The 23,874-nt window shown below is 38.6% G+C and overlaps 1 protein-coding gene across 1 annotated transcript; it reads right to left on the reverse strand.

Moving 5' to 3' along the window:
• Positions 1–4,230: 4,230 nt before the first annotated feature.
• Positions 4,231–23,454, reverse strand: LOC107582928 (protein CASC3-like). The gene is made up of 12 exons (XM_016268953.1): positions 23,247–23,454; positions 22,377–22,409; positions 20,434–20,631; positions 20,040–20,185; positions 19,680–19,856; positions 17,182–18,017; positions 16,961–17,022; positions 16,311–16,419; positions 16,003–16,119; positions 8,241–8,446; positions 7,988–8,110; positions 4,231–4,376 (listed from the first exon to the last, which is right to left on the reverse strand). Exons 1-12 carry the CDS (start codon positions 23,430–23,432, stop codon positions 4,338–4,340), a joined length of 2,232 nt encoding a protein of 743 aa, XP_016124439.1. The 5' UTR covers positions 23,433–23,454; the 3' UTR covers positions 4,231–4,337.
• Positions 23,455–23,874: the final 420 nt, after the last annotated feature.

Consider the following 23,874-nt stretch of genomic DNA (forward strand, 5'->3'; position numbering starts at 1 on the left):
TCACCAATTCACGTTTTGTAACATGAACCTGTAAACAATGGTTTAGGTATGCTCTGCCCAACGTGCTTCACAAAAGAGTGAATGCACTAGACTTAATACTTCTATAAGTAGGTCAGTGAGACTATGAGCAGTTTCACCGTTCCTTTCAAGTGTTGTGCATAATAATCAGATTATGATGAGTCAAGAGGCAGAAGAGGGTGTTTTTTTTGGTAGGCTGTAGTCAAGAAGATGAATGCAGCAGCCATTGTTTCCAGCAGTAGGACCCACACTTGTTAATTTGATCATTTATAGTATAATTGGTGCACCAAACTGAGTCACTTTGCAAGTGAGATTGGTTTGGTGAGGCAGCGGATGGCCTAACGAAGCCGAGTGTGAATACAGAAGCACTCAGAAGTGAGTTTCACACTCTGGTCAAGGCCATGGGTTACTCTGAGCTGAGACTATTTATAGTCTTCCAGTGAAGACAAAGCTTTTCAAGTTGATAACTTCATGTACATGTATAGCACAAGTCAAAGGTTTAAACACACTGGTTCGTTCTTTCTCATTCTTTTGTTACTGCTTTCCACATCTTAGAATAACCTCTGAAATAACACAAACAGAATTATGTGAATTTTGTAGTAAACAAAATGTCTTGTAAAAATGTAAATATATGTGACTCTGGTCAAGGCCATGGGTTACTCTGAGCTGAGACTATTTATAGTCTTCCAGTGAAGACAAAGCTTTTCAAGTTGATAACTTCATGTACAGCACAAGTCAAAGGTTTAAACACACTGGTTCGTTCTTTCTCATTCTTTTGTTACTGCTTTCCACATCTAAGAATAACCTCTGAAATAACACAAACAGAATTATGTGAATTTTGTAGTAAACAAAATGTCTTGTAAAAATGTAAATATATGTGTATATATATATATATATATAAGAAGCTAAATGTTTCATTAAAATGTATTAAGTAAAAGGTAAATGTAATGCAAAACATTAGCAATAATATGACTCTAAACAGTGATTACTTGAATGATTTCACAAAAGCATCATAAACTGTACATTAATATGGTAATATGCTATTATAGGCCAGGCGACAAATTCAACACTCCGTATATGAACCAGTCTCTCAGTCCACCAAAGGGTTAAAGACCCCTGCTTTAGATTAAAAGTACAGTACTTATTAATATTTTGAATTAACTCAATCAGAATGATTTTAAAATTTTAACGTACGATTAAACGCTGATTGAGAGGTCCAAAATGTTGACTACCTCACCGCATAAATTTGAGAACATTTATATAATTATTTAATCAATCAAGCTGAATTAGAGCTGAAGAGGGTAAATATATAAAAATGAGGAAAAATTCAGCTAGTGCTATATTTATTGCTTGGTATGAACACTGCTGAGATCAAAGTTTTAGTGTGGAGTCCCAGTAAGAGGAGAGTGACAGTGCAGCAGTGAAGAATAAAGACATTAGTTCCCCCAAGTGGACATTTTGAAGCACTGACAGTGACAGTTAAACCTGACCTCATTTATCTGCCACGGAAGTCTGTTGGTTTGGTTTCACATTTTACTGCTGAAATAATCTATAATTAAGTCTTTTTTTCTCGTGCATTTTAAAGACCGGCTGTGCATGTTTACTGGTGAACATAAGCAGTTTAAGATGCCTGAATTTACATGCACGTTATGCATGGCCTCTGGAACAAAAGTTGTTTTTTATTTCTTTAAATAAGAGTTGCAAACGCGGCAATGTCTCGTTAACGACAATAAATCCAAAGCTAAATGTCAAAAACTCCAAGAATACCAAAATTATGGCTGCAGCACGTCTGACTCTGGCTCTCATACCGGTTGCAGTGTAATGTTGAGGCGCAAGCGGCAGACAACCGCAGGGTCGACCATGCTCTGTGTTTACAGACTAGAATGCTTTTTACCACTACTAATATTGCTCAGATTTCATCTCTTTGCGAAATGAAGACATATTTGAAAAATGAAGCAAAATGGAGACATTTATCAGACGGGAGAGCCGAACAAAAGACAAAGCCCATGAAGCAACAGGGACAACACTTTAAACTTAATACAAAATAAGTTTGTATTATATATTGATAATTGTTACGGACAATATGGCTGATATTAAAAGTCTAAAATCATTGTCTAAAAAGTTAAAGAAATAAAACAAAAAATGAATTTTACTCTTTAGAAATGAATGACTTTATAATAAATCATTTGAAAAGCTACAAGTAAATGTAGGCATCACACTGTAATGCACAGCACAAAAAAAATTAAAATTAGCTAAAGATGACATCCTAACAGTATTATTAAATTACGATGAAGGTAATCTAAAATGTAAAAATAGAGGAAATAAGTATTCATATTTAAATACACGTCAATCAGTGAGTGTATATATATACACACACACACACATATATACACACACTCTATTAAAAAAAGGGAACAAGTCAAATATTATATTCAGTTCTTGTTTAATTTCATCTCCTGACATTACTCCTCAAAATAAAACATATGGCTGATATTAAAAGTCTAAAATCATTGTCTAAAAAGTTAAAGAAATAAAACAAAAAATGAATTTTACTCTTTAGAAATGAATGACTTTATAATAAATCATTTGAAAAGCTACAAGTAAATGTAGGCATCACACTGTAATGCACAGCATAAAAAAAAATTAAAATTAGCTAAAGATGACATCCTAACAGTATTATTAAATTACGATGAAGGTAATCTAAAATGTAAAAATAGAGGAAATAAGTATTCATATTTAAATACACGTCAATCAGTGTGTGTGTGTATATATACACACACACATATATACACACACTATTAAAAAAAGGGAACAAGTCAAATATTATATTCAGTTCTTGTTTAATTTCATCTCCTGACATTACTCCTCAAAATAAAATGAAACGCTTTTAATATTATTCAAACAACTATGAAACATACAAGCCCTCACAGTGTTGTCAGGTCTAATCAAACAAAAACAGATATGTCAACCCAATTAACCCTTTAAGGCATAGAAAGTAATACAACATCTTCTAATAGTCTTTATGAGCCATGTCTAAACAACTCTGGGAACGACAGCATCTCAGTTATACTGTTAGATGTTTTTTCCTGACGGAAACGATCAAAGGGAACAATTGAAAAAGATGCATCCATAGCACTCCCACAGTGGGGCAAAGAATAACAGCTCACAGCCGAAGTTGCCATCTAGAATTGCTTTCACAATGAAATAGATCTATAAAACCATGCATGCCTGTACAGTGTGCCTGAAAGAGAACAATTGCAACCATAACTATTTATAAAAAGAAAAACATTGAATAATTGCAAGTTATAGAAATTAAATTCACAATGAAAGAGAGGCCTAGGCTAGATTTCCCTGCTGACTTTGTTCATATTGACAGCATTTCATAAATGACTAGTTCTTAGTATTATTCGTTAAACCACTGGCTTCAATATACTTTAATATGTACACTTACAATAGAAAGCTACTCAAGCAAGTTACACTGTCAAGTAGGTCAGTATCTGGCAAGGTTAACCGTTCGCTTCGATAGAATTACAGTACTGAATTCAACAGTACAATGTCAAAAGATACAAGGGACAGCGGGGTTTGAGGGGTTCAGCCCCAGTCTGAAATGGGACTAGCACCATCACGGCAGGTTAAGCAGTCAGAAAGGTACAGCGCTCTTAAACGGGGGGGGAAAAAGCATGCAAAAAGGACCTTAATATGACCCAAACAGGTCTTCGATTTGTGCATTTGAAGGTCATTACTTCAATACTGCTTCCATGTATGACAGCCGTCTGCTGGCTTCATTGCGCCATTCTAAGCATCTAACCTTTGAAACAGGAGACCGTTAGTCCAGAATTAAAAAAAAAAAAAATTGCAGGTCCATCTTTTCACATACTCAAGTTCGTCTTAGTGCTTTTCTCCCTTTCAATAAAAACATTTATTTGCCCAACAGAGTAAAAGGAGATTTAAAACAAACTCAATTCAAAAGTCCAGAAGCCTCAAACTATTTCAATTCTCGTCTGTTAGTAGAGACATCAGAGATACAGGAGCTGCTTAGTGAAAAATAAAAACATCTCGCTGTTTAAGACTGCACATTTAATTCCTAGCTGAACAGCAGATAATGGTAAAACACTTCGCTGGTTATGAATAGAAATACAACAGATAGGAACAACCTGCAAACAGAACCTTGCATGAAGACAGTGAACCTAAAAAAGGCATAACAAATACACAAACAGTATTAAAAGAAAACAAAAACTAAAGTTTAAACCTAAATGGTGAAGTCAATTTATACAAAAGCGGTGCTGGTCCTGACACGCGGCCTCCTCGCCCTCTGTCAGCTAGGAGCGAATCTCCTCAGCGGGATTTCTGCCCTGGTCCTGACCGATGGGAAAAGGTCAAACCACAAATCAGCTGTTAATAATCTCTATAAACATGTATATTGCCAATCCTTTCTTTCATACTTTTAAAAAGGTAAAAACAAATGGATTAGTCCAGGGATCTCCTACCCAGTGTTGCCAACTGCTTTCAATTGAAAGTAGCTAAAACTGGTAGCTAAATGTCACTAGATGATATCACAATGGCAAATTCACTGATCTATATAAAGATGAACGTAGATCAGTGGGCAAGATGAGAACTTGGATAAGGTTTGTCCAAGAAGTTGCTATATTTGTCCCTAAACTTTTGAAAAAAGTATCAAAAGGGGCGGGGAAGTCGCTAAATCTAGCTACAAAGTAGCTAAATTGGCAACACTGCTCCTACCCTGCTTCTGGAGAGCTACTATCCTGCATACTTCAGTTCCAACACACCTGTCTGTAATTATCAAGTAGCTCTGATCACCTTGATTAGCTGGTTCAGGTGTTTAATTGTGGTTGGAGCTGAAATCTGCAGGACAGTTGCTCTCCAGGAGATCCCTGGATTAGTAATTTCTTCTATATGGCTGTGTTTACACTGCAAGTCTTAATGCACTGATCCGATCTTTTGACTATATTAGATTTTTTTGTCCCACCCCAAATGATTGTCAGTGATCGCTTTACTATGCACATGGTAGATCCATGGTTTTTGAATGGCTGGGCTATTAAAATTATGTATATAATTCAAGTGGTTGAGTGACCATAATTATTTGCCAACATGGACAACAGCTGTCATGGATGTTTTGCAGCACAAAATCTGACTGAACTGATAAAGACCAGAAAATAATGGCAATTTTAATTTGTTATTTTATCTACAGCTTGTTAGAGGTAGAATTCTGAAGTGAAATAAAGTAGCGCTCTAAGATTATATTTATTTGAATTAATTAATGAGAGAGAGAGAGAGAGAGAGAGAGAAAGTGTGCTCGTTCAAAACAGTTGCGTTTAATCCTTTGCTGGCTGTGCCGATTTAAATTAGCGGTTCTGTTGTTTTCAGTTCAGTGACACAGGTAGTGACGATTCTGTCCGGCCAATCAGTGATCAGCAGAGTTTACACATCACATTTTGGTAACGGTATGGTTCACTTAGAACCTCAACCGAGGTATTACTAAAAAAAAAGTACCAGGTACTCTACCCAGTGGAAAACCCCCCAAAAGTGAACCATACCGAGCCGTACCTTGCAGTGGAAAAGCACCATAAATGAATGTAACATGGCAAAGATGAATGCACTTCTGGAAGTTGAATGTAAGGGAAATGTCATTTTGGAATTTCTGTGGTTTAATGTCATATTGTTGTTCATGATTGTTGTTCGTAATTATAGCATTAACAAGATGACCCGTTGAATTCATTTTGGGAGCGACGACTGATTGAATGTATTTTTAGTCCAGTGCCTGTATATAAGATTAGTATTTACCAAGTTCAGAGGCTGTCATATGTGGATCAACTTACTATGTTGTGTATTTTCAACAGTTTCAATATGAGAACTTTTATATTGATTCAATGGATTTATTGCATTTTGGGGAAAAAATAGCATTTTATAAAATCAAAATCTGGATTTGAATTTTTTATGTTATTATAACCTAAAGATGCTATGTGAAAGTTTGAAACAGAAAATAGTGGTTTTCATCTTGCCACTTTCTTGGTAAAGAAAACACATTTTTATTCAAATTAATCAAAATGGATTTATAGCATTTTGGAACCAAACTCTTCATATTCTGTGGAAGGCGTAGGACCAAGAAATATTCATCCAATCAAAACTCTCGGTCCGAGCGGTTTAATTGGCTTTCCTACCTGCCAGTCAATGTATGTATTAGCATACCTCTGCGCACCCGGTTCGTGCAGACAGGATACGTCATCAGCGCGTTCACGCACGCTGTGCAGACAGAGTGAGAATGGCAGACAAACATCAACAACCTGATCTTCCTTCCTGGTATTGTAGTACTTTAAAAATTTTTGTCACTGGTGAATGACACATGATGTAGCCCAGCGGTTTCCAATTCCAGTCCTTGCCCCCCCCCACTCTGCATATTTTGCATGTTTCGCTTAGTTAACACACCCGATTCAGATCGATACGATCCCTACACAGTGTTCATTGCTCCCTACTGCTTGAGCAGGGGAAATCCGTTGAAGTTTACTTCCCTTCGGAACATGGACTGGAATTGGGAACTGCTGATGTAGCATTTTCCAAGATCTCCTACTGCACCTTTAAATGCCTGATCTCTTAATATGTGAATTGGTCATTAAAAAAAAAAAAGTATATTCTCTTGAAAAGCAATATATATGTAAATTGTATTTATTAAACTATTGGCTGATACAAAATGCTCTTAAGTATTCTGTTATGGTCAATAACTGATAAAATGATCATTAATACAATTCTGTACTATTTTACCTAAAATATATATTAATTTAAGTGCAACAAGTGAATTTAAACATCACAACATTATAATGCACAGTATGAAAATATATATTTATTTTGAGATTTGTTAAATATTACTTTAACAGTGTTAAACTTAGTATTTAATGGGATAGTTTACCCAAAAATGAAAATTTAATGTTTATCTGCTTACCCCTAGGGCATCCAAGATGTAGGTGGCTTTGTTTCTTCAGTAGAACACAAACGAAGATTTTTAACAAACCGTTGCAGTCTGTCAGTCTTATAATGGAGGTGAATAGGAATCACGGCTTTGAGAGTAAAAAAAACACAAACAAAACCAAATTAAACCCTGCGGCTCGTGACGATACATTGACGTGTAAAGACACAAAACGATCGGTCTGTGCAAGAAACTGAACAGTATTTATATCATTTTTTACCTCTGATTCACACAATGTTCGAACCGTTCAAACTATCCTGAGTGGCGGCGCCTCCTCCCGAGTGCGTTCTCAACAGCAGGCATGTGAGGCGTTTTCTTCACGCCGGATCGCAGACTTATAAGTGCTTTACCACCACCTATCTCAAATGGACCATTGACACTCCATCCACAATCTTAATTAGGAGTGTCAATGGTCCACTTGAGAGATAGGTGGCGGTAAAGCACTTATAAGTCTGCGATCCGATAGTTTGAACGTGAATCAGAGGTAAAAAACTATATAAATACTGTTCAGTTTCTTGTACAGACCGATCGTTTTGTGTCTTTACACATCAATGTATTGTCACAAGCCGCAGGGTTTAATTTGGTTTTGTTTGTGTATGTTTTTTTTTTTTACTCTCAAAGCCGTGATTCCCATTCACCTCCATTATAAGACTGACAGACTGCAACTGTTTGTTAAAAATCTTCTTTTGTGTTCTACTGAAGAAACAAAGTCACCTACATCTTGGATGCCCTGGGGGTAAGCAGATAAACATCACATTTTCATTTCAACTATCCGTTTAAGATTAACTTTACTGTTTTTATGTTGAGATTTCCTTTGCAATCATCCAACAATCCCTTAAATGAACATGCATAATTAAATATCCAATATTAAACTCTAATATCAGCAGGTAACCAATATGGTACTGATATTCTGTGAATCCCCACTTTTCAAAAAACCTGACTGATCTCTACTGGCTGAATGTAATGATGTAATGTTGAATGTGCTGTTACCTCAGGAGGGGGAGGTCTGACTGTAACGGGATGAGAGGAACGTCGGGGCGGGGAGCGTTTGGGCTGAGCTTGCTGCTGTACCGTGTCGTAGTACGTCACACCACCGTAGACCTGTGCCTGTGCCTGGAGAGAGATGCACAGAAGGAAGTCAAGCATGTACAGACGCTCAAAAAACCCTGTGATACTCACTACTGTACTACTGAAGTGCGTCACAGGATACAGATAACACTTATTTAGAGTCAAACAGGCTCACTTGGGGATTGGGGTACATTGGAGGTAGCGTAGCTCCGGCAGGGTACGGATAGTTGGTGTTCCCAAAGGTCATGACACCTGGCGGGGGGTAGAAGGGTGGGGGTAGCAGCTGCTGTGGAGGCGGTTGCCCAGGTGACATAGAAACAGGTGGGGCGGCGTAAAGAGCCGGATTGGGCAAGGGCCCTCCTGACTGGTGCGGGTGTAAACCTGAAACAAAACGCAGCAAAATATTTAACAGGTTAATGTTGATGTGACATCTGGAATGATTAAAATCACAAGAAAACGTAAAGCTGCAGTCCGTAAGATTTGCCTCTCTGTCGCCATCTCTGTTTGAAAACCTGAAATTGCAGCTGTGTGTGGAATTATCTAGCTTGCGTGGGTTGTGAGTGGGCTCGGCTCCAGCGCGGATGAATCTAATGTTTTGAGGAGTATGTTTGGCAGTCAGTCACCGCACCGGTGTGGATATTTACTGTACTTCGCAATCACAGATTCTAGCCTACGTCTTGGAATATGACCCAAATAAAAATTTTCACTGGATATTGTCATCTAGTGATGCACGGATGGCGGTTATATCCGCGGGCGCTGCAGATAATCCTCGGATCGGGTGGGTCGGGTAATAAAAAAATGCATTCTGATTATTTGTGGGTGGGTGGGAGGATAAAATAAATTAATGATGCAAGTATTAACTACATTTTCTAAATTATGAACGTGTTTTAAAAAGGCTACAGAAATTGAATAAACTGTAAATTAACATTAAAAGTTATTCAACAAAACATTATTTAGTCAAGAGCAGTAAGGGATTTTCTGTCTTTTGTTGTTTGATTAACATTAATAAAAGACGGCACAGCTTTATTAGGCTGCTGTCACAAGACTTATTTCACGGATCCAATACTGATACTCATGCATTTTATTTTGCAACTGTTTACATTAACTTAAGACAAAACCGACAGTACTTTCTCAATTTGGTACTCGCAGTACGCGCTTTGGATGTGACTGAGCGCACGCGCCTCTGGAGAGCGCGAGTACCGAATGGCTTAAAAAGACGTGAAAATAATACATTTTTGTGACGATGCAACAATGACCAATTAGTGACAATTCTGTCAACTGTCCCGAAACGCGAGCTAAAGTCTTCTATCGCAGAGTGCAGCAGCTCTAGATGCGTCGACATGAAGTGAAAGTTAAAGAGAGAAGACGCGGTACAGCTGAATCACCTACGCTGTTTTCATCTGATGGTTTGTGTGGATTTATTTACTCATCTAACCTACACGCTATATTGAATAAAGGTTTTGCAGTAATTTCCCTCATTTTAAAGTCGAATGCTGCGGGAATGAGTAATGCGATGTATGCGCAATCCCGTAATGAAATTCAGTATCCGATTAAACAATTCTATTATACAGAGACTTGTGAAATTGATTTTCATGACTTTTCAAAAACTTTGAGTTTATTTATTTTTACAAAACTTTCTAGGGCTGGAAATCACTGTTCAATGACTTTTCCAGGTTTTTCCATGACCGTACGAACCCTAATGTGATGATCGGGTGCGCGTGCGGTTATCTAAATCAGACAAAAATACAGGTGCGGGCGGTTGGAGAATTTATTTGAAGCTGCGGATTCGGGTGACGTTTTAGCTCATTCGCGCATCACTATTGTCATCTGAACAAGTAACAAGTCTGCCATGTTTGTTCTGACCAACTGAGGAAAAAAGCATTACCATAAATCTCGCTACCAATGGTGATTAAATCTAAAGATCGGTTATTATTATTGTTATACTTTATTCTCAAATGATTAACAACATCGGCGACTATGAGTAGTGTGTAGATTAATTTCTGCACAGTCTAATCTAATTGTCACACTCTTCGAATTTTATATCAAGAATTTTTTTTAACCCAAAAAGCTAATTATGCCCCCTTCAAACTGGTTTTCTTTAAAATACAAATCTTTGTAATCCCAGGCTATCTGTAATCAGAAGCACATTTATAACTGGAATATAATTTAATTTCAACCACATGTGTTTCATAAACACAATCCTTTCTGGATTACAATCCGCCATCAAAATGATACATTTAATTATTCTGGCTGCTGCGAGAAAAGGCTATAAACGATCCGCCACCTGCAGGATCCTCACATGCGATAGCCTAGTAGCAGGGACAACTTCTTTATGTTTACAGACGTGACGTAATGACGCAGTGCCATGCTCGAATTTACCGCGAAAACCTACCCGTACCACTCAAATTAGAAAACATTATTATAAGCTAACCGTTGTGAATCGGGCTAAAGGCGACAGTTTTGAACACTGCCTGGTTATGTACTTGCTCAAATATTGATTTCGGATCATTTTTAACCCCCCAAAAAAAGTTACGGACTGCAGCTTTAAGTAGCAACAGATCTTTTCTTCTGTATTGCGATGTACATCCGAGAGCAATGGATTAATAAAATAAATAAATTAGGGTGGAAACTTTGTTTTATCCATTGGTTATTAGATGGAGGGAGAAATGAATGCAGGCTTCTAGTCAATTGCAGACAAAAGTCCTGTATTTTTAATACAAATCCGACAGGTTTTTTTTTTTTTTAATGCAACATGGATGGACGAATTGATCCCAATAAAATCAATTGCATGCATTTAGACAATAGATTGGGTTAATTTTTCATGCTGACATGAAGTGGTCTGGATATTGCAGGTATGCTTGCACTTAAAGTAATGGATAGGTAGATTTTTTTTTAATTCAAAGAATTTCTTGTAATTAGCAGTTAAAATAGTGTCAGAAATTCTGATATTAGAATAAAACATTCTTTTGAAACACCACCAATGTCTATGGTAAAATCTAAACTGTAAACGGACCATAAATCTATGATTTAAAAAGCATATATATATATAACAATAATTATTATTATTTAAAATAATCTTATATTAGGTATCATAGTGAGGCAAGATGAAAAGAAAAGACACTTTTCTGAAGACAGTTAGTTCCCTTCAGATATACATTATGACACTGCTCACCCTCAAATAAAAAAATCCTTGGGTTTGCATGTATTTCAAAGTCAGTACAGTGAATTTTGCTAAAAAGCGTTGAGTTTGCAGGTATGCCAATACACAAACAGAAAAGTAAATGAGCAGACATTCTCATCTTGTTTGGATTGGGAAATGGTCTCAGAACAGTTTATTTCTTTTCTCAAATCACTGATTTGCCTACTAATAGTTTAAAGGGGTCATATGATGCGATTTCAATTTTTCCTTTCTCTTTGGAGTGTTACATGCTCTTGGTGCATAAAGAAGATCTCTAAAGTTGCAAAGACTAAAGTCTCAAATCCAAAGAGATATTCTTTATAAAAGTTAAGAGTCAACCACGCCTACTTAAAACGTCTCTTTCTAACACGCCCCCACATATCTACATCACGATGTGGGAAGATTTGCATAACGCCGCCCAAATGTTCACGCAAAGAAAGGCGGCGAAACTTTTATTCTCGCTGTAGTATTGTTGCCGCCATGTCATGAAGGCGCTTGTGTGTTTCATTGTGAAAGCAAAACTACTTTGTTTGGCCTTCCAAAAGAGGACGATATCGCTTCGTCGTTCCTGGAGCTGATCCATGCTGGTCGCTGAGGAAATACTTCAACTTCGCGCTGTGGATCGCCGGATCGCGCTTTCACCGTGGACGAAGCGGAGTCCAGCCCGGGGTCGTCACATGTGGTTGCCGCAGGCATCACAATATGGTAAGGGACGTAACATTTCCGTTACTAGCTTGAGGTATTCAGCCAATCACAACGGTTTACATTAACTTAAGACAAAACCGACAGTACTTTCTCAATTTGGTACTCGCAGTACGCGCTTTGGATGTGACTGAGCGCACGCGCCTCTGGAGAGCGCGAGTACCGAATGGCTTAAAAAGACGTGAAAATAATACATTTTTGTGACGATGCAACAATGACCAATTAGTGACAATTCTGTCAACTGTCCCGAAACGCGAGCTAAAGTCTTCTATCGCAGAGTGCAGCAGCTCTAGATGCGTCGACATGAAGTGAAAGTTAAAGAGAGAAGACGCGGTACAGCTGAATCACCTACGCTGTTTTCATCTGATGGTTTGTGTGGATTTATTTACTCATCTAACCTACACGCTATATTGAATAAAGGTTTTGCAGTAATTTCCCTCATTTTAAAGTCGAATGCTGCGGGAATGAGTAATGCGATGTATGCGCAATCCCGTAATAAAATTCAGTATCCGATTAAACAATTCTATTATACAGAGACTTGTGAAATTGATTTTCATGACTTTTCAAAAACTTTGAGTTTATTTATTTTTACAAAACTTTCTAGGGCTGGAAATCACTGTTCAATGACTTTTCCAGGTTTTTCCATGACCGTACGAACCCTAATGTGATGATCGGGTGCGCGTGCGGTTATCTAAATCAGACAAAAATACAGGTGCGGGCGGTTGGAGAATTTATTTGAAGCTGCGGATTCGGGTGACGTTTTAGCTCATTCGCGCATCACTATTGTCATCTGAACAAGTAACAAGTCTGCCATGTTTGTTCTGACCAACTGAGGAAAAAAGCATTACCATAAATCTCGCTACCAATGGTGATTAAATCTAAAGATCGGTTATTATTATTGTTATACTTTATTCTCAAATGATTAACAACATCGGCGACTATGAGTAGTGTGTAGATTAATTTCTGCACAGTCTAATCTAATTGTCACACTCTTCGAATTTTATATCAAGAATTTTTTTTAACCCAAAAAGCTAATTATGCCCCCTTCAAACTGGTTTTCTTTAAAATACAAATCTTTGTAATCCCAGGCTATCTGTAATCAGAAGCACATTTATAACTGGAATATAATTTAATTTCAACCACATGTGTTTCATAAACACAATCCTTTTTTTCACCGTATATTGCCATCTGAACAAGTAACAAGTCTGCCATGTTTGTTCTGACCAACTGAGGAAAAAAGCATTACCATAAATCTCGCTACCAATGGTGATTAAATCTAAAGATCGGTTATTATTATTGTTATACTTTATTCTCAAATGATTAACAACATCGGCGACTGAGTAGTGTGTAGATTTCAATTTCTGCACAGTCTAATCTAACTGTCACACTCTTCGAATTTTATATCAAGAATTTTTTTTAACCCAAAAAGCAAATTATGACCCCTTCAAACTGGTTTTCTTTAAAATACAAATCTTTGTAATCCCAGGCTATCTGTAATCAGAAGCACATTTATAACTGGAATATAATTTAATTTCAACCACATGTGTTTCATAAACACAATCCTTTCTGGATTACAATCCGCCATCAAAATGATACATTTAATTATTCTGGCTGCTGCGAGAAAAGGCTATAAACGATCCGCCACCTGCAGGATCCTCACATGCGATAGCCTAGTAGCAGGGACAACTTCTTTATGTTTACAGACGTGACGTAATGACGCAGTGCCATGCTCGAATTTACCGCGAAAACCTACCCGTACCACTCAAATTAGAAAACATTATTATAAGCTAACCGTTGTGAATCGGGCTAAAGTAAGGCGACAGTTTTGAACACTGACTGGTTATGTACTTGCTCAAATATTGATTTCGGATCATTTTTAACCCCCCAAAAAAAGTTACGGACTGCAGCTTTAAGTAGCAACAGATCTTTTCTTCTGTATTGCGATGTACATCCGAGAGCAATGGATTAATAAAATAAATAAATTAGGGTGGAAACTTTGTTTTATCCATTGGTTATTAGATGGAGGGAGAAATGAATGCAGGCTTCTAGTCAATTGCAGACAAAAGTCCTGTATTTTTAATACAAATCCGACAGGTTTTTTTTTTTTTTAATGCAACATGGATGGACGAATTGATCCCAATAAAATCAATTGCATGCATTTAGACAATAGATTGGGTTAATTTTTCATGCTGACATGAAGTGGTCTGGATATTGCAGGTATGCTTGCACTTAAAGTAATGGATAGGTAGATTTTTTTTTAATTCAAAGAATTTCTTGTAATTAGCAGTTAAAATAGTGTCAGAAATTCTGATATTAGAATAAAACATTCTTTTGAAACACCACCAATGTCTATGGTAAAATCTAAACTGTAAACGGACCATAAATCTATGATTTAAAAAGCATATATATAACAATAATTATTATTATTTAAAATAATCTTATATTAGGTATCATAGTGAGGCAAGATGAAAAGAAAAGACACTTTTCTGAAGACAGTTAGTTCCCTTCAGATATACATTATGACACTGCTCACCCTCAAATAAAAAAATCCTTGGGTTTGCATGTATTTCAAAGTCAGTACAGTGAATTTTGCTAAAAAGCGTTGAGTTTGCAGGTATGCCAATACACAAACAGAAAAGTAAATGAGCAGACATTCTCATCTTGTTTGGATTGGGAAATGGTCTCAGAACAGTTTATTTCTTTTCTCAAATCACTGATTTGCCTACTAATAGTTTAAAGGGGTCATATGATGCGATTTCAATTTTTCCTTTCTCTTTGGAGTGTTACATGCTCTTGGTGCATAAAGAAGATCTCTAAAGTTGCAAAGACTAAAGTCTCAAATCCAAAGAGATATTCTTTATAAAAGTTAAGAGTCAACCACGCCTACTTAAAACGTCTCTTTCTAACACGCCCCCACATATCTACATCACGATGTGGGAAGATTTGCATAACGCCGCCCAAATGTTCACGCAAAGAAAGGCGGCGAAACTTTTATTCTCGCTGTAGTATTGTTGCCGCCATGTCATGAAGGCGCTTGTGTGTTTCATTGTGAAAGCAAAACTACTTTGTTTGGCCTTCCAAAAGAGGACGATATCGCTTCGTCGTTCCTGGAGCTGATCCATGCTGGTCGCTGAGGAAATACTTCAACTTCGCGCTGTGGATCGCCGGATCGCGCTTTCACCGTGGACGAAGCGGAGTCCAGCCCGGGGTCGTCACGTGGTTGCCGCAGGCATCACAATATGGTAAGGGACGTAACATTTCCGTTACTAGCTTGAGGTATTCAGCCAATCACAACGCACTGGATAGCTGGCCAATCAGCTCGCATTTTCAGACCGATGAGCTTTGTAAAAATTGACTCGTTTCAGAAAGGCGGGGCATAGAGAAACAATAATGTACAGTATGTGGAAAAAAAATTATTTTTTTAACCTTAACCCGCATAAGTGAAGTGAAGTGACATGTGGCCAAGTATGGTGACCCATACTCGGAATTAGTGCTCTGCATTTATCCCATCCAAAGTGCACACACACACACACACACCGTGAACACACACCCGGAGCAGTGGGCAGCCATTTTTTGCTGCAGCGCCCGGGGAACAGTTGGGGGTTCGGTGCCTTGCTCAAGGGCACCTCAGTCGTGGTATTGAAGGTGGGAGAGAGCGCTGTACATTCACTCCCCCCACCTACAATCCCTACCTTTGGGTTACGAGTCTGACTCTCTAACCAATAGGCCACGACTTCCCCATAAACACATTTCATTATGTATCAGCAGCATCATATGACCCCTTTAAAGTGAGTTAACGTGAACCACATTCTGTTCACCTTCACCTGTTAGCTTAGCTTCCCCCGCATCGCCATCCCTTTCAAGCGAAGAACTTAATTATACTTTGAGTCCCTTATGTTTGATTACTAAACATTTTTGCACCCCCATATCATTTTTAAACAGTTTATTATTTGAATTTTAGAGGGGAAAAAATCAGACAGACTATCGGGAGCTACGATTATGTGGCCATTAACTCCCCCTCTTCAACCAGAAGTCCGCAAACGTTCACAACTCTCACCTGGGTGTCCGGGATGGGTGGGGTGTGGCAGGTGCATCTCAGGCTGAACAAGCATGCCTTGAGGGGGCAGGGCCGCTGGACTGTCGCCGTGTGTGTAGATTGGTCCCTGGAAAGACACTGCATTTGGAAATGCAAGTTATTATCTTGGATGTTCGGCCACAAAAATAAAAATTACGTTACCTAAATTAACAGCTCTTGAGTTTTCAAATGAAGGACCAACTAAAAGTTTAACTATTCAGTAGTTGATTTTAGGACACATTCCCATGACCCATTTAACTTAAAAGAAGCAGAAGCAGTACTGCACTCACTGGGTTCATAAAAATGGCCCTCCATGACTCCTATGTGCATGGGTGCAGGCTCGGGAACTGGCCTCTGGCGCTGTGATGAATACCGCTTAGCCCGGCCACCACCAACACCCTGATAACAAAAAATAACAGCTGAAACACAAGGTTGTCGCTTACAACTTTGGTCAGCAAATTCATACACATTTCTTAAACTGAAAATACTTTTAAGATTAGTGTTAAAGTCATGATGAAACTGTGGTAGCAACAGAACTTTTCATCCACATTGTGATGTACATCTGAGTTTAATGGATTTTCAAAAAAAATTCAGGGCGGCGATGCTTCAGTTGTTGATTAGCTTTTAAAATGTGGGCACTGCACTCTAAATCGGAGGCAGATGAATGTGAGCTTGCAGGGTCAGGTTTAAGCCAGTTAAATGATTAGGAGATCAATTTGTTGTTACATACTGTATTTCCGGAAAATAAGTTGCAAATAAATTGAGGGGGAAAAAAAACGTTGCCGTGTAAGTCACATTTTACTATATTCAGAAATAAATAACGTTTGTAAATAATTTACAAACATTATAAACACTACAAAAATTCTATTCACTTTTATCATTCAGTCTTTGGGATTTTTCTAATCTATATAAGCAATTAATGATGGACTGGTTGACTCACAATATCCTCCATGTTTCCATACTGTGGAGGCCCTCCTGCCATGTGCACTGAGCTACGGATGCCTGTTGGGGACAAAAATGCAGGAAATATAAACCAACCTTTCCCAAAAAAAAAAAAAAAAAGAAAAAAAAAAAAAACCCCCTTTCCCAAAAAAAAAAAAAAAAAAAAAAAAAAAAAAAGAGTTTGTAAAACAAATTAATTACACGAAGATTAAGTATTACCTCTCATCTCAGCCTGCAAGTAGGAGGGAGGGCTTTGGGCCCAGTTCTGTCCAGCCAGGCTGAGTTGGGCCAGGTCCTGGTCGAGCCCTGTCAGTCCACCTTGCGTTCCAGCATCACTCTGCTCTTGCCACGACTCACTCTTTGCTGCCGCCGGGGTTTGCTGGACCGCAGGTGAGGAGTCATCTAACGACGCTTGCTTAGCGAGATCAGACGGTCGTGTTCGCGTCGCCCTCCGTGCAAGAGAGTATGATTTCTTTTCCACCGGCCTCTCTTGAGGAGGAGACGATTCTCGCACCCGACTGGCTGCATTGCCCCCTTCCATCGCTGGGCCAGACTCTTGTTTGCGTGGTGACGGAACCCTCTCTCTCTCTGTCCTGTAGTGGTGAGCGGTATATGTAGTTGTCGCTGTTGGAATCTCACCCTCCTCCTCTTCTTCCTCACTGCGGATGTCCTCCACCACCGTGGCTGGGCTATGGTCAGCGTGAACAGCATGTGAACCACGGCCCCTGAGCCGCAGGCCCCTCTCACCTTCTACAGGCTGTGGCCGCACTCCTCGAGGTGGTGGGCCATCTAGACTGGGCTTCGAGTGTCTCTGCCCTTCTGTCCTGTGGGGGGCTGACAGAGCTCGACTACTTTGGAAGCTGCGATGTGGGGGCTGGGTCGAGGGTCGGCCGGAGGATTTGGGTGCTGCAGGGGGACCAGGAGGTGGGCCTGACTGCAGGATAACAGACTGAGGGGTGTTGCGATGGCCAGGTGGAGGCGCCTGCCATGTTGTACGCACCGACTTCTCACCTTCACGATGGCGCCTAGGCTCCCGAATGGGTGAACCAGCATGTCTGCTAAGAAACGGAGATATTAGTGGGCAACCCATCATGCATTTGGCCAATAAAAACCATCTAGAAAGAAGTATGATCCAAAAAAAATTTAGATACATTGCTGGTCAAACATTTGGGGTCAGTCCATTTTTTTTTTATTGTTTATAAAGTCTTTAATCCTCATTAATATGCTTGATTTGATCAAAAAAAAAAATCAGTAGACAGCATAACATTGTGAAAATAGTACAATATAATTTAATACTGTCATTACACGAGTCTTCAGTGTCACATGATCCTTCAGAAATAATTTTTATATTAGGGCTGCACGATAAATTGAAATGGAATCGAGATCGCGATTCGACAGAAGCTGCGATTGTCATGTGTATCTTTCAGTGAAGCATGGTTCTGTGATCAGCAGTAAAGCTCCATCCAAAGGCCAGAGGGCGCTCTCGCGCTGAAACTCCAAATACGCTTCGCAGAAGAAACCCAGAAAATGGCTATGGCTGCAGCTGAATAAACAGAAGATTCAACTGCTTTCATTGATTCAACGTGACTAATAAACACACGACTACGGCAATATACGGTTTATCCGAGTTCTTATTATTATAATTTTCATTAAAATAAAGTATATTTATAATGCAATGCCTTTATCACTGCTTAAATACTATAAATTCTGTTGCGTGCCTTATTTTGTGTAAGAAGCCACATCATCTCACAGAAGGATTTATTTCAAACACTCGACTGACGTTATGAAGTGAGTTTGGAGTAAAAATATGTTATTAAATGTGGTATTTTCACATGCTTTCAAATGGAGCAGCATTTACTTCACAGAGCCGTAGTTCACTGAGAAGCTATGCAAACAGCTGTCATTATCGCGATTTCAGAATCGTGCAATAAAATAGTCCCAAAAAAATAATAATTTGCATAATTTGTCAGTGAACTACGGCTGTGTGTAGTAAATTCTGCTCCATCTGAAAGCACGTGATGATGATTTCCTGCCGATTACAGAACCGGCTTTAACAAAATGCGCATGACAAATCGCATTCGATTAATCGTGCAGCCCTATTTTATATGCTTACTCAATTTGTACTTAAAACATTTCTTATTATCAGTGTTGAAAACAGTTGTGCTGCTTAATTTTGTGGAAACCATTACAGATTAAAAAATTTGTTCACAAGAATAGTATTCATTTGAAATAGAACTCAAAATCTGTATAAATGTCTTTACCGTTACATCAGTTTAATGCATATTAAATGAAAATAAATGCTTATTGAATAATTAAATCTTTAAGAATATTTCTTACTGACCCCAAACTTTGGAATAGTAGGGTGTATACAATTTATGCATATAAAATGTAATAATAATAATAATAATAAAACATCTCCAATTTAGGTTACATAATACACGTTGTATATACTTTATATAGTTTCCTATGTTTAATCAAATTTAACTTAATGACTACAGAAACTGAAATGGTTTTATTTATTGAAAAGAAAGAAAGAGGAGGAAACAGTTCAAAACACTTTTAAAATGGCTTAATATAGCCGATTATCAACCTAGATAATTTGTCAATCCATCACTAGAACATAGTTTTGTGTATGTATTTAAGTACAACAACTACACAGTTATATTTTACCAACTGCACTCGATACCAGACTGCAAAGAAACAAACATGGGCCTCACCTGGGTTTTCGGGAGCGGTACGATCGTCCATCACTCGACCCAGTGCCGTTACGGATGTCATAACCATAAAAAGCAATTAGCTCTTCGCGTGATTTTGGCGCCTGCTCCTCTTCACGGAACTTGTCGTGATCCCAACGGCCCTCGTCCTTCCACAACTTCCTGTGCCTGCCTTTAGGCCTGATGACAGATGGACAAACAGAAAAAGGGGGAGGAAGAGAGACAGCAAAATGAAACTATGAACCACATGGTTTTGTGTCAGATTCAACACCTGAAACTTATCTTTAACTATTTAAAATTAAAATATGATTTTATAGTTGGAATGGCAGTTTTCCCTGAATGAAAAACCCTCATGTCTCTCACCTCTCCTCCTCTGTAGCCTGGCCTCTCACGTCGTGCTCAAAGAAAAGGCCTTTTCGGGGGATGTAGGCTGGATTCTTCCGGTCCTCATCATCGTCCAGCTTCTGGCCTTTGCTGCCCGATTTATTCTCAGGGTCCTCGGTGCTTTCCTGTAAACATGTAGAGGTCTCAACTTCAGTTTTGGCCTAAAAAAAGATTTACAATTAAAACACAACTGGCAGTGTGATTTAGCATTGTCTTAGTCCAGAATGTGGCATTGTGGCTAACTGCTTTAAACCCGTCAAAGGATTATTTTAATGTTTATTATGTTTAAATATCATTCCCGCCACACAAGCTGAACCTGGGCCCTGCCAGAGATTTAGAGTAGGAAAAGATGCCATGTTCTGTTCTTCCATACCTGTCCGTCCCCACTCTGGCGCTCCCCAGCTAGATTCCCCTTCTCATCATCTTTAACTTCCTTGTCCCCTCCATCTCTCTCCTCCTCTTCACCAAGCTCTTCTGTCGGGGCATCTGCAGCGGGCTTCGGTTCTGCGGCAGGACGTGAGGCCTCTTCATCACTGAAATGCTCTGCCGCCTCCTCCTCTTCCTCTCCTCCCTGAAACAAGAAGCATCAAACAACAACAAATTCTCAGATCAGAAAACATACAAACTAAAACTGATCACATCAAACGTCATTCTGATAAAGCACACGGACACAAATTTTAGAAACACAAAGGAACGCAGCTTGGCTGAAGCTCTAAAATTGTAGCACTATTTTACAGTGTCTTTGTTACATGTTACATGTACTTACTATAGTAACGACAGTAAATTACGCATAACTACAATCAACTAACACTAAATAGACATGGTAATTAATATTACTCAGTACTTATTTGTATAATTGCACTGTGACAAGCACACCAAAAAATAACCAAATACCATCACATTCGATAATAAAATAAACAAAAACAAGCTTTTTCCTGTCATCATAGAAAAATTAACATAAGTGACAAAAAGCACAAACTACTAAAACCAAAGTGAAAATAAAAACTGAAAGCCAATTCAAAACATTAATAAATGTTATGATAGTATATAAAAGTAAAATATGGCAATATGAGAAAGACGGGTGTCAACTGATTTCAGTACATTAAGAATAGTGGTGGACAGTATATTATTATTTTTTTTTTTCAAGAATTTAAATCAATTTAGCAAATCAGATCTTTTACAACTACGCATGGGTCGATTACCGGTTTCAAGGTTTACCACGATGTAAAAACACGTGTGTAACTTACGCGATTGGCAACCGGCCGTTTTTTGTCTTATTGCAACTCGTCTCTGTTCTGGACTTGCACAAACTGCAATGCAATCATTTTCCAAAATGTCATTTATGTGAAAATATGAAGTCTGTAAAGAGACGCTGAAGACGGACGCACAGAGAAAAATACTGTAGCAGGCAGATCACTCACTGTTCATGATGCACAAACTATTGGAAGAAAATCCTCAATATTGAGTTTATATGAATGCGAGAATGTCAGAAAAGTTTACGTGGTATTTTCTTTTAATCTCGTCTCTGTATAGTTCATATTAAAGCAGTGTTTCAGCACAGCGCTGCTTTGTTTACAGCGTTAACCAAGGAAAAGCTGTATCTGGTGTTCCATGAGCGCCTCTTGCTATCAGAGAGAGAATCTGCATCTCATTCAGAGCATCTGCCGTTTGCTTCGTTCAGATATGTAGTATAATTTCACAAAGCTAGTCAGAACATTGTTTTTGCTTCAAATTGGGTTATTAAATCAAATTATGTATATGAAATGATATAACTAAATGTATATGAATTTAACAAATTAAATAACTGTAATTACAGATTTAGGTTAAATAACGATGTCAGTCTTTATTTTTCTTCTTTTTAGGAAACAAATCAAAGTAAAAAAATAAACAAATTCTACTCTTCCTAATATTCTGTATGTTGCTCAAAAACAAAATATATTGTGTTCAGCGGGAAAAAATTTTTTTTTTACCCAGTCATTTAAAAGTATCACATTTTAGAGCTGTAACGACAATACCGTGATCCTGTGAATTTTTTGCTAAAGGTTATCATACCGTCAAAACCTCATACCGGCCCATGCCTATTACAAACAAAACATTCTTGGTCTCATTTGGTTATTTTCACTATTTACATATCATCATCAAGCCAAAATATACATGGCATTGCAAAACTAAAACATGTCCAACTTAAAATGGTAGGAAGCATTCATGTTAGGAAATTTCCTTTAGTGGAACATCACCAGCCAAGACAAGCCAGACTGAACCTGATGAGCTTAACTACAACAACCCCGCAACGAAAGACAAAAGCGATAAAAATACACGCTCACCTTCACCAACGCCATCTTCACTTTCCTAAACAGAAAGAGATCAGAATCAAATATCCAGCCAAACAAGCACACTTAAGAAACATAAAGCCTTGTTTAAGAATGAATGATCAGAGATAACAAATCAATAAAAGCAAACTTGAGAATGCATAACCACGGCGCATCCAGATTAAAACACTGAACTTCCTCTTCACGGTCAGCAGATCTTTCTCTTTCATTGCAGAACAGCGTTGTCAGTATGACAGATCAGATATCAAACACTTAGGAACCTCAAATGTCATCTGGTTAGCTTATCAAATGCAGACTCATCATTACACTCAAGAACTAATAACAATAAAGCATCAGTGTTTCTCAGCCCGGTTTCTGGAGGTCCACCTATTGATCCAGACATCCGGGGGGACGCTGACACACCCAATTCAGTTTAGACTGGCTCTTTAGGAAGCCTAACGTTACTGAGCTGATGAGTTGGGTGTAAGACAGAGGAGACATCCGAAATGTGCAGGACAGGGGAACCTCCAGGACCCTGATGGAGAGCTGCTGGGTTAGATGATGAAAGGCATGATATTTTAAGGTCAAACGAGGTCAACGCCACATTCATATAAATGCAGAACCACAATCACACCAAGAATTTAAAATAACATTGTAAAATAACTAAGCGCCTGTTCCACACTTGAACATTTATCTCAAGGGCTAACGTTAGAGACAAAAACCGCACCTCACATGACACGTCTAACCGTATATCACATCTTAACCCGTTTTTAAGTGACACCAACTCGGTGTTTAGCCTGTGTGAAACACTACCACGCGCACGCACACACTCAGATCGGCCCCGGTTATAAAAGTAGATTTACAGCCACACACTCACACACTCCGACTCATCGCCGATTTTGGCGCCGACGCGCTCCGCTGGCGATTCAACCGGCTCGGGGTCTCTTCCGCGAGGCTTCCGGCCGGCCGAGAGGGCTCTCCCGCTCTCGGAGCCCGAGGCGGACTCGTCCTCCTCCTCGCTGTCCTGAGAGGCGCGCCGTCTCCGTCGCCGCCGGTCCGCCATCTTAACTCTCAAGGAAGGGAGAGCGGATCTGCGCGAGGAATTATGGGGGCTGGTGCGTTCGTCATATCCTCTTGTTCTCCGCTGCGTCAAAGGTGGCGCGCGCGAGTGGGCAGCAGCTCAGAGACGTATGTGTTGTCAACTTAGTAATAATAATCATTTTACTTTATTTGTACAGCTTTTTATTATTTGGGGGAAATTTCACATACATAAGAAGAAATGGTCAGGATCCAAGCCAAATTTCATTCATTTTCTTCAAGAGGCTAAGGACTACTGCACCAGTTTGGAGAACATTGTTAATAAAAAAGCAAAGAAGACTTGTAATATTTTTCACGAATATAGAGTTTTTGATGAATGGATCAATGGTTTGTACACTCTGGCATGTTTTTGTAAAATATTGTATATTTTGTTCTGGTTAATAAACAAAAAAAAAAAAAAAAAAAAA

Source organism: Sinocyclocheilus grahami, unplaced genomic scaffold (assembly GCF_001515645.1).
Source record: "Sinocyclocheilus grahami isolate Dianchi unplaced genomic scaffold, SAMN03320097.WGS_v1.1 scaffold48.1, whole genome shotgun sequence".
Lineage (NCBI taxonomy): Eukaryota > Metazoa > Chordata > Actinopteri > Cypriniformes > Cyprinidae > Sinocyclocheilus > Sinocyclocheilus grahami.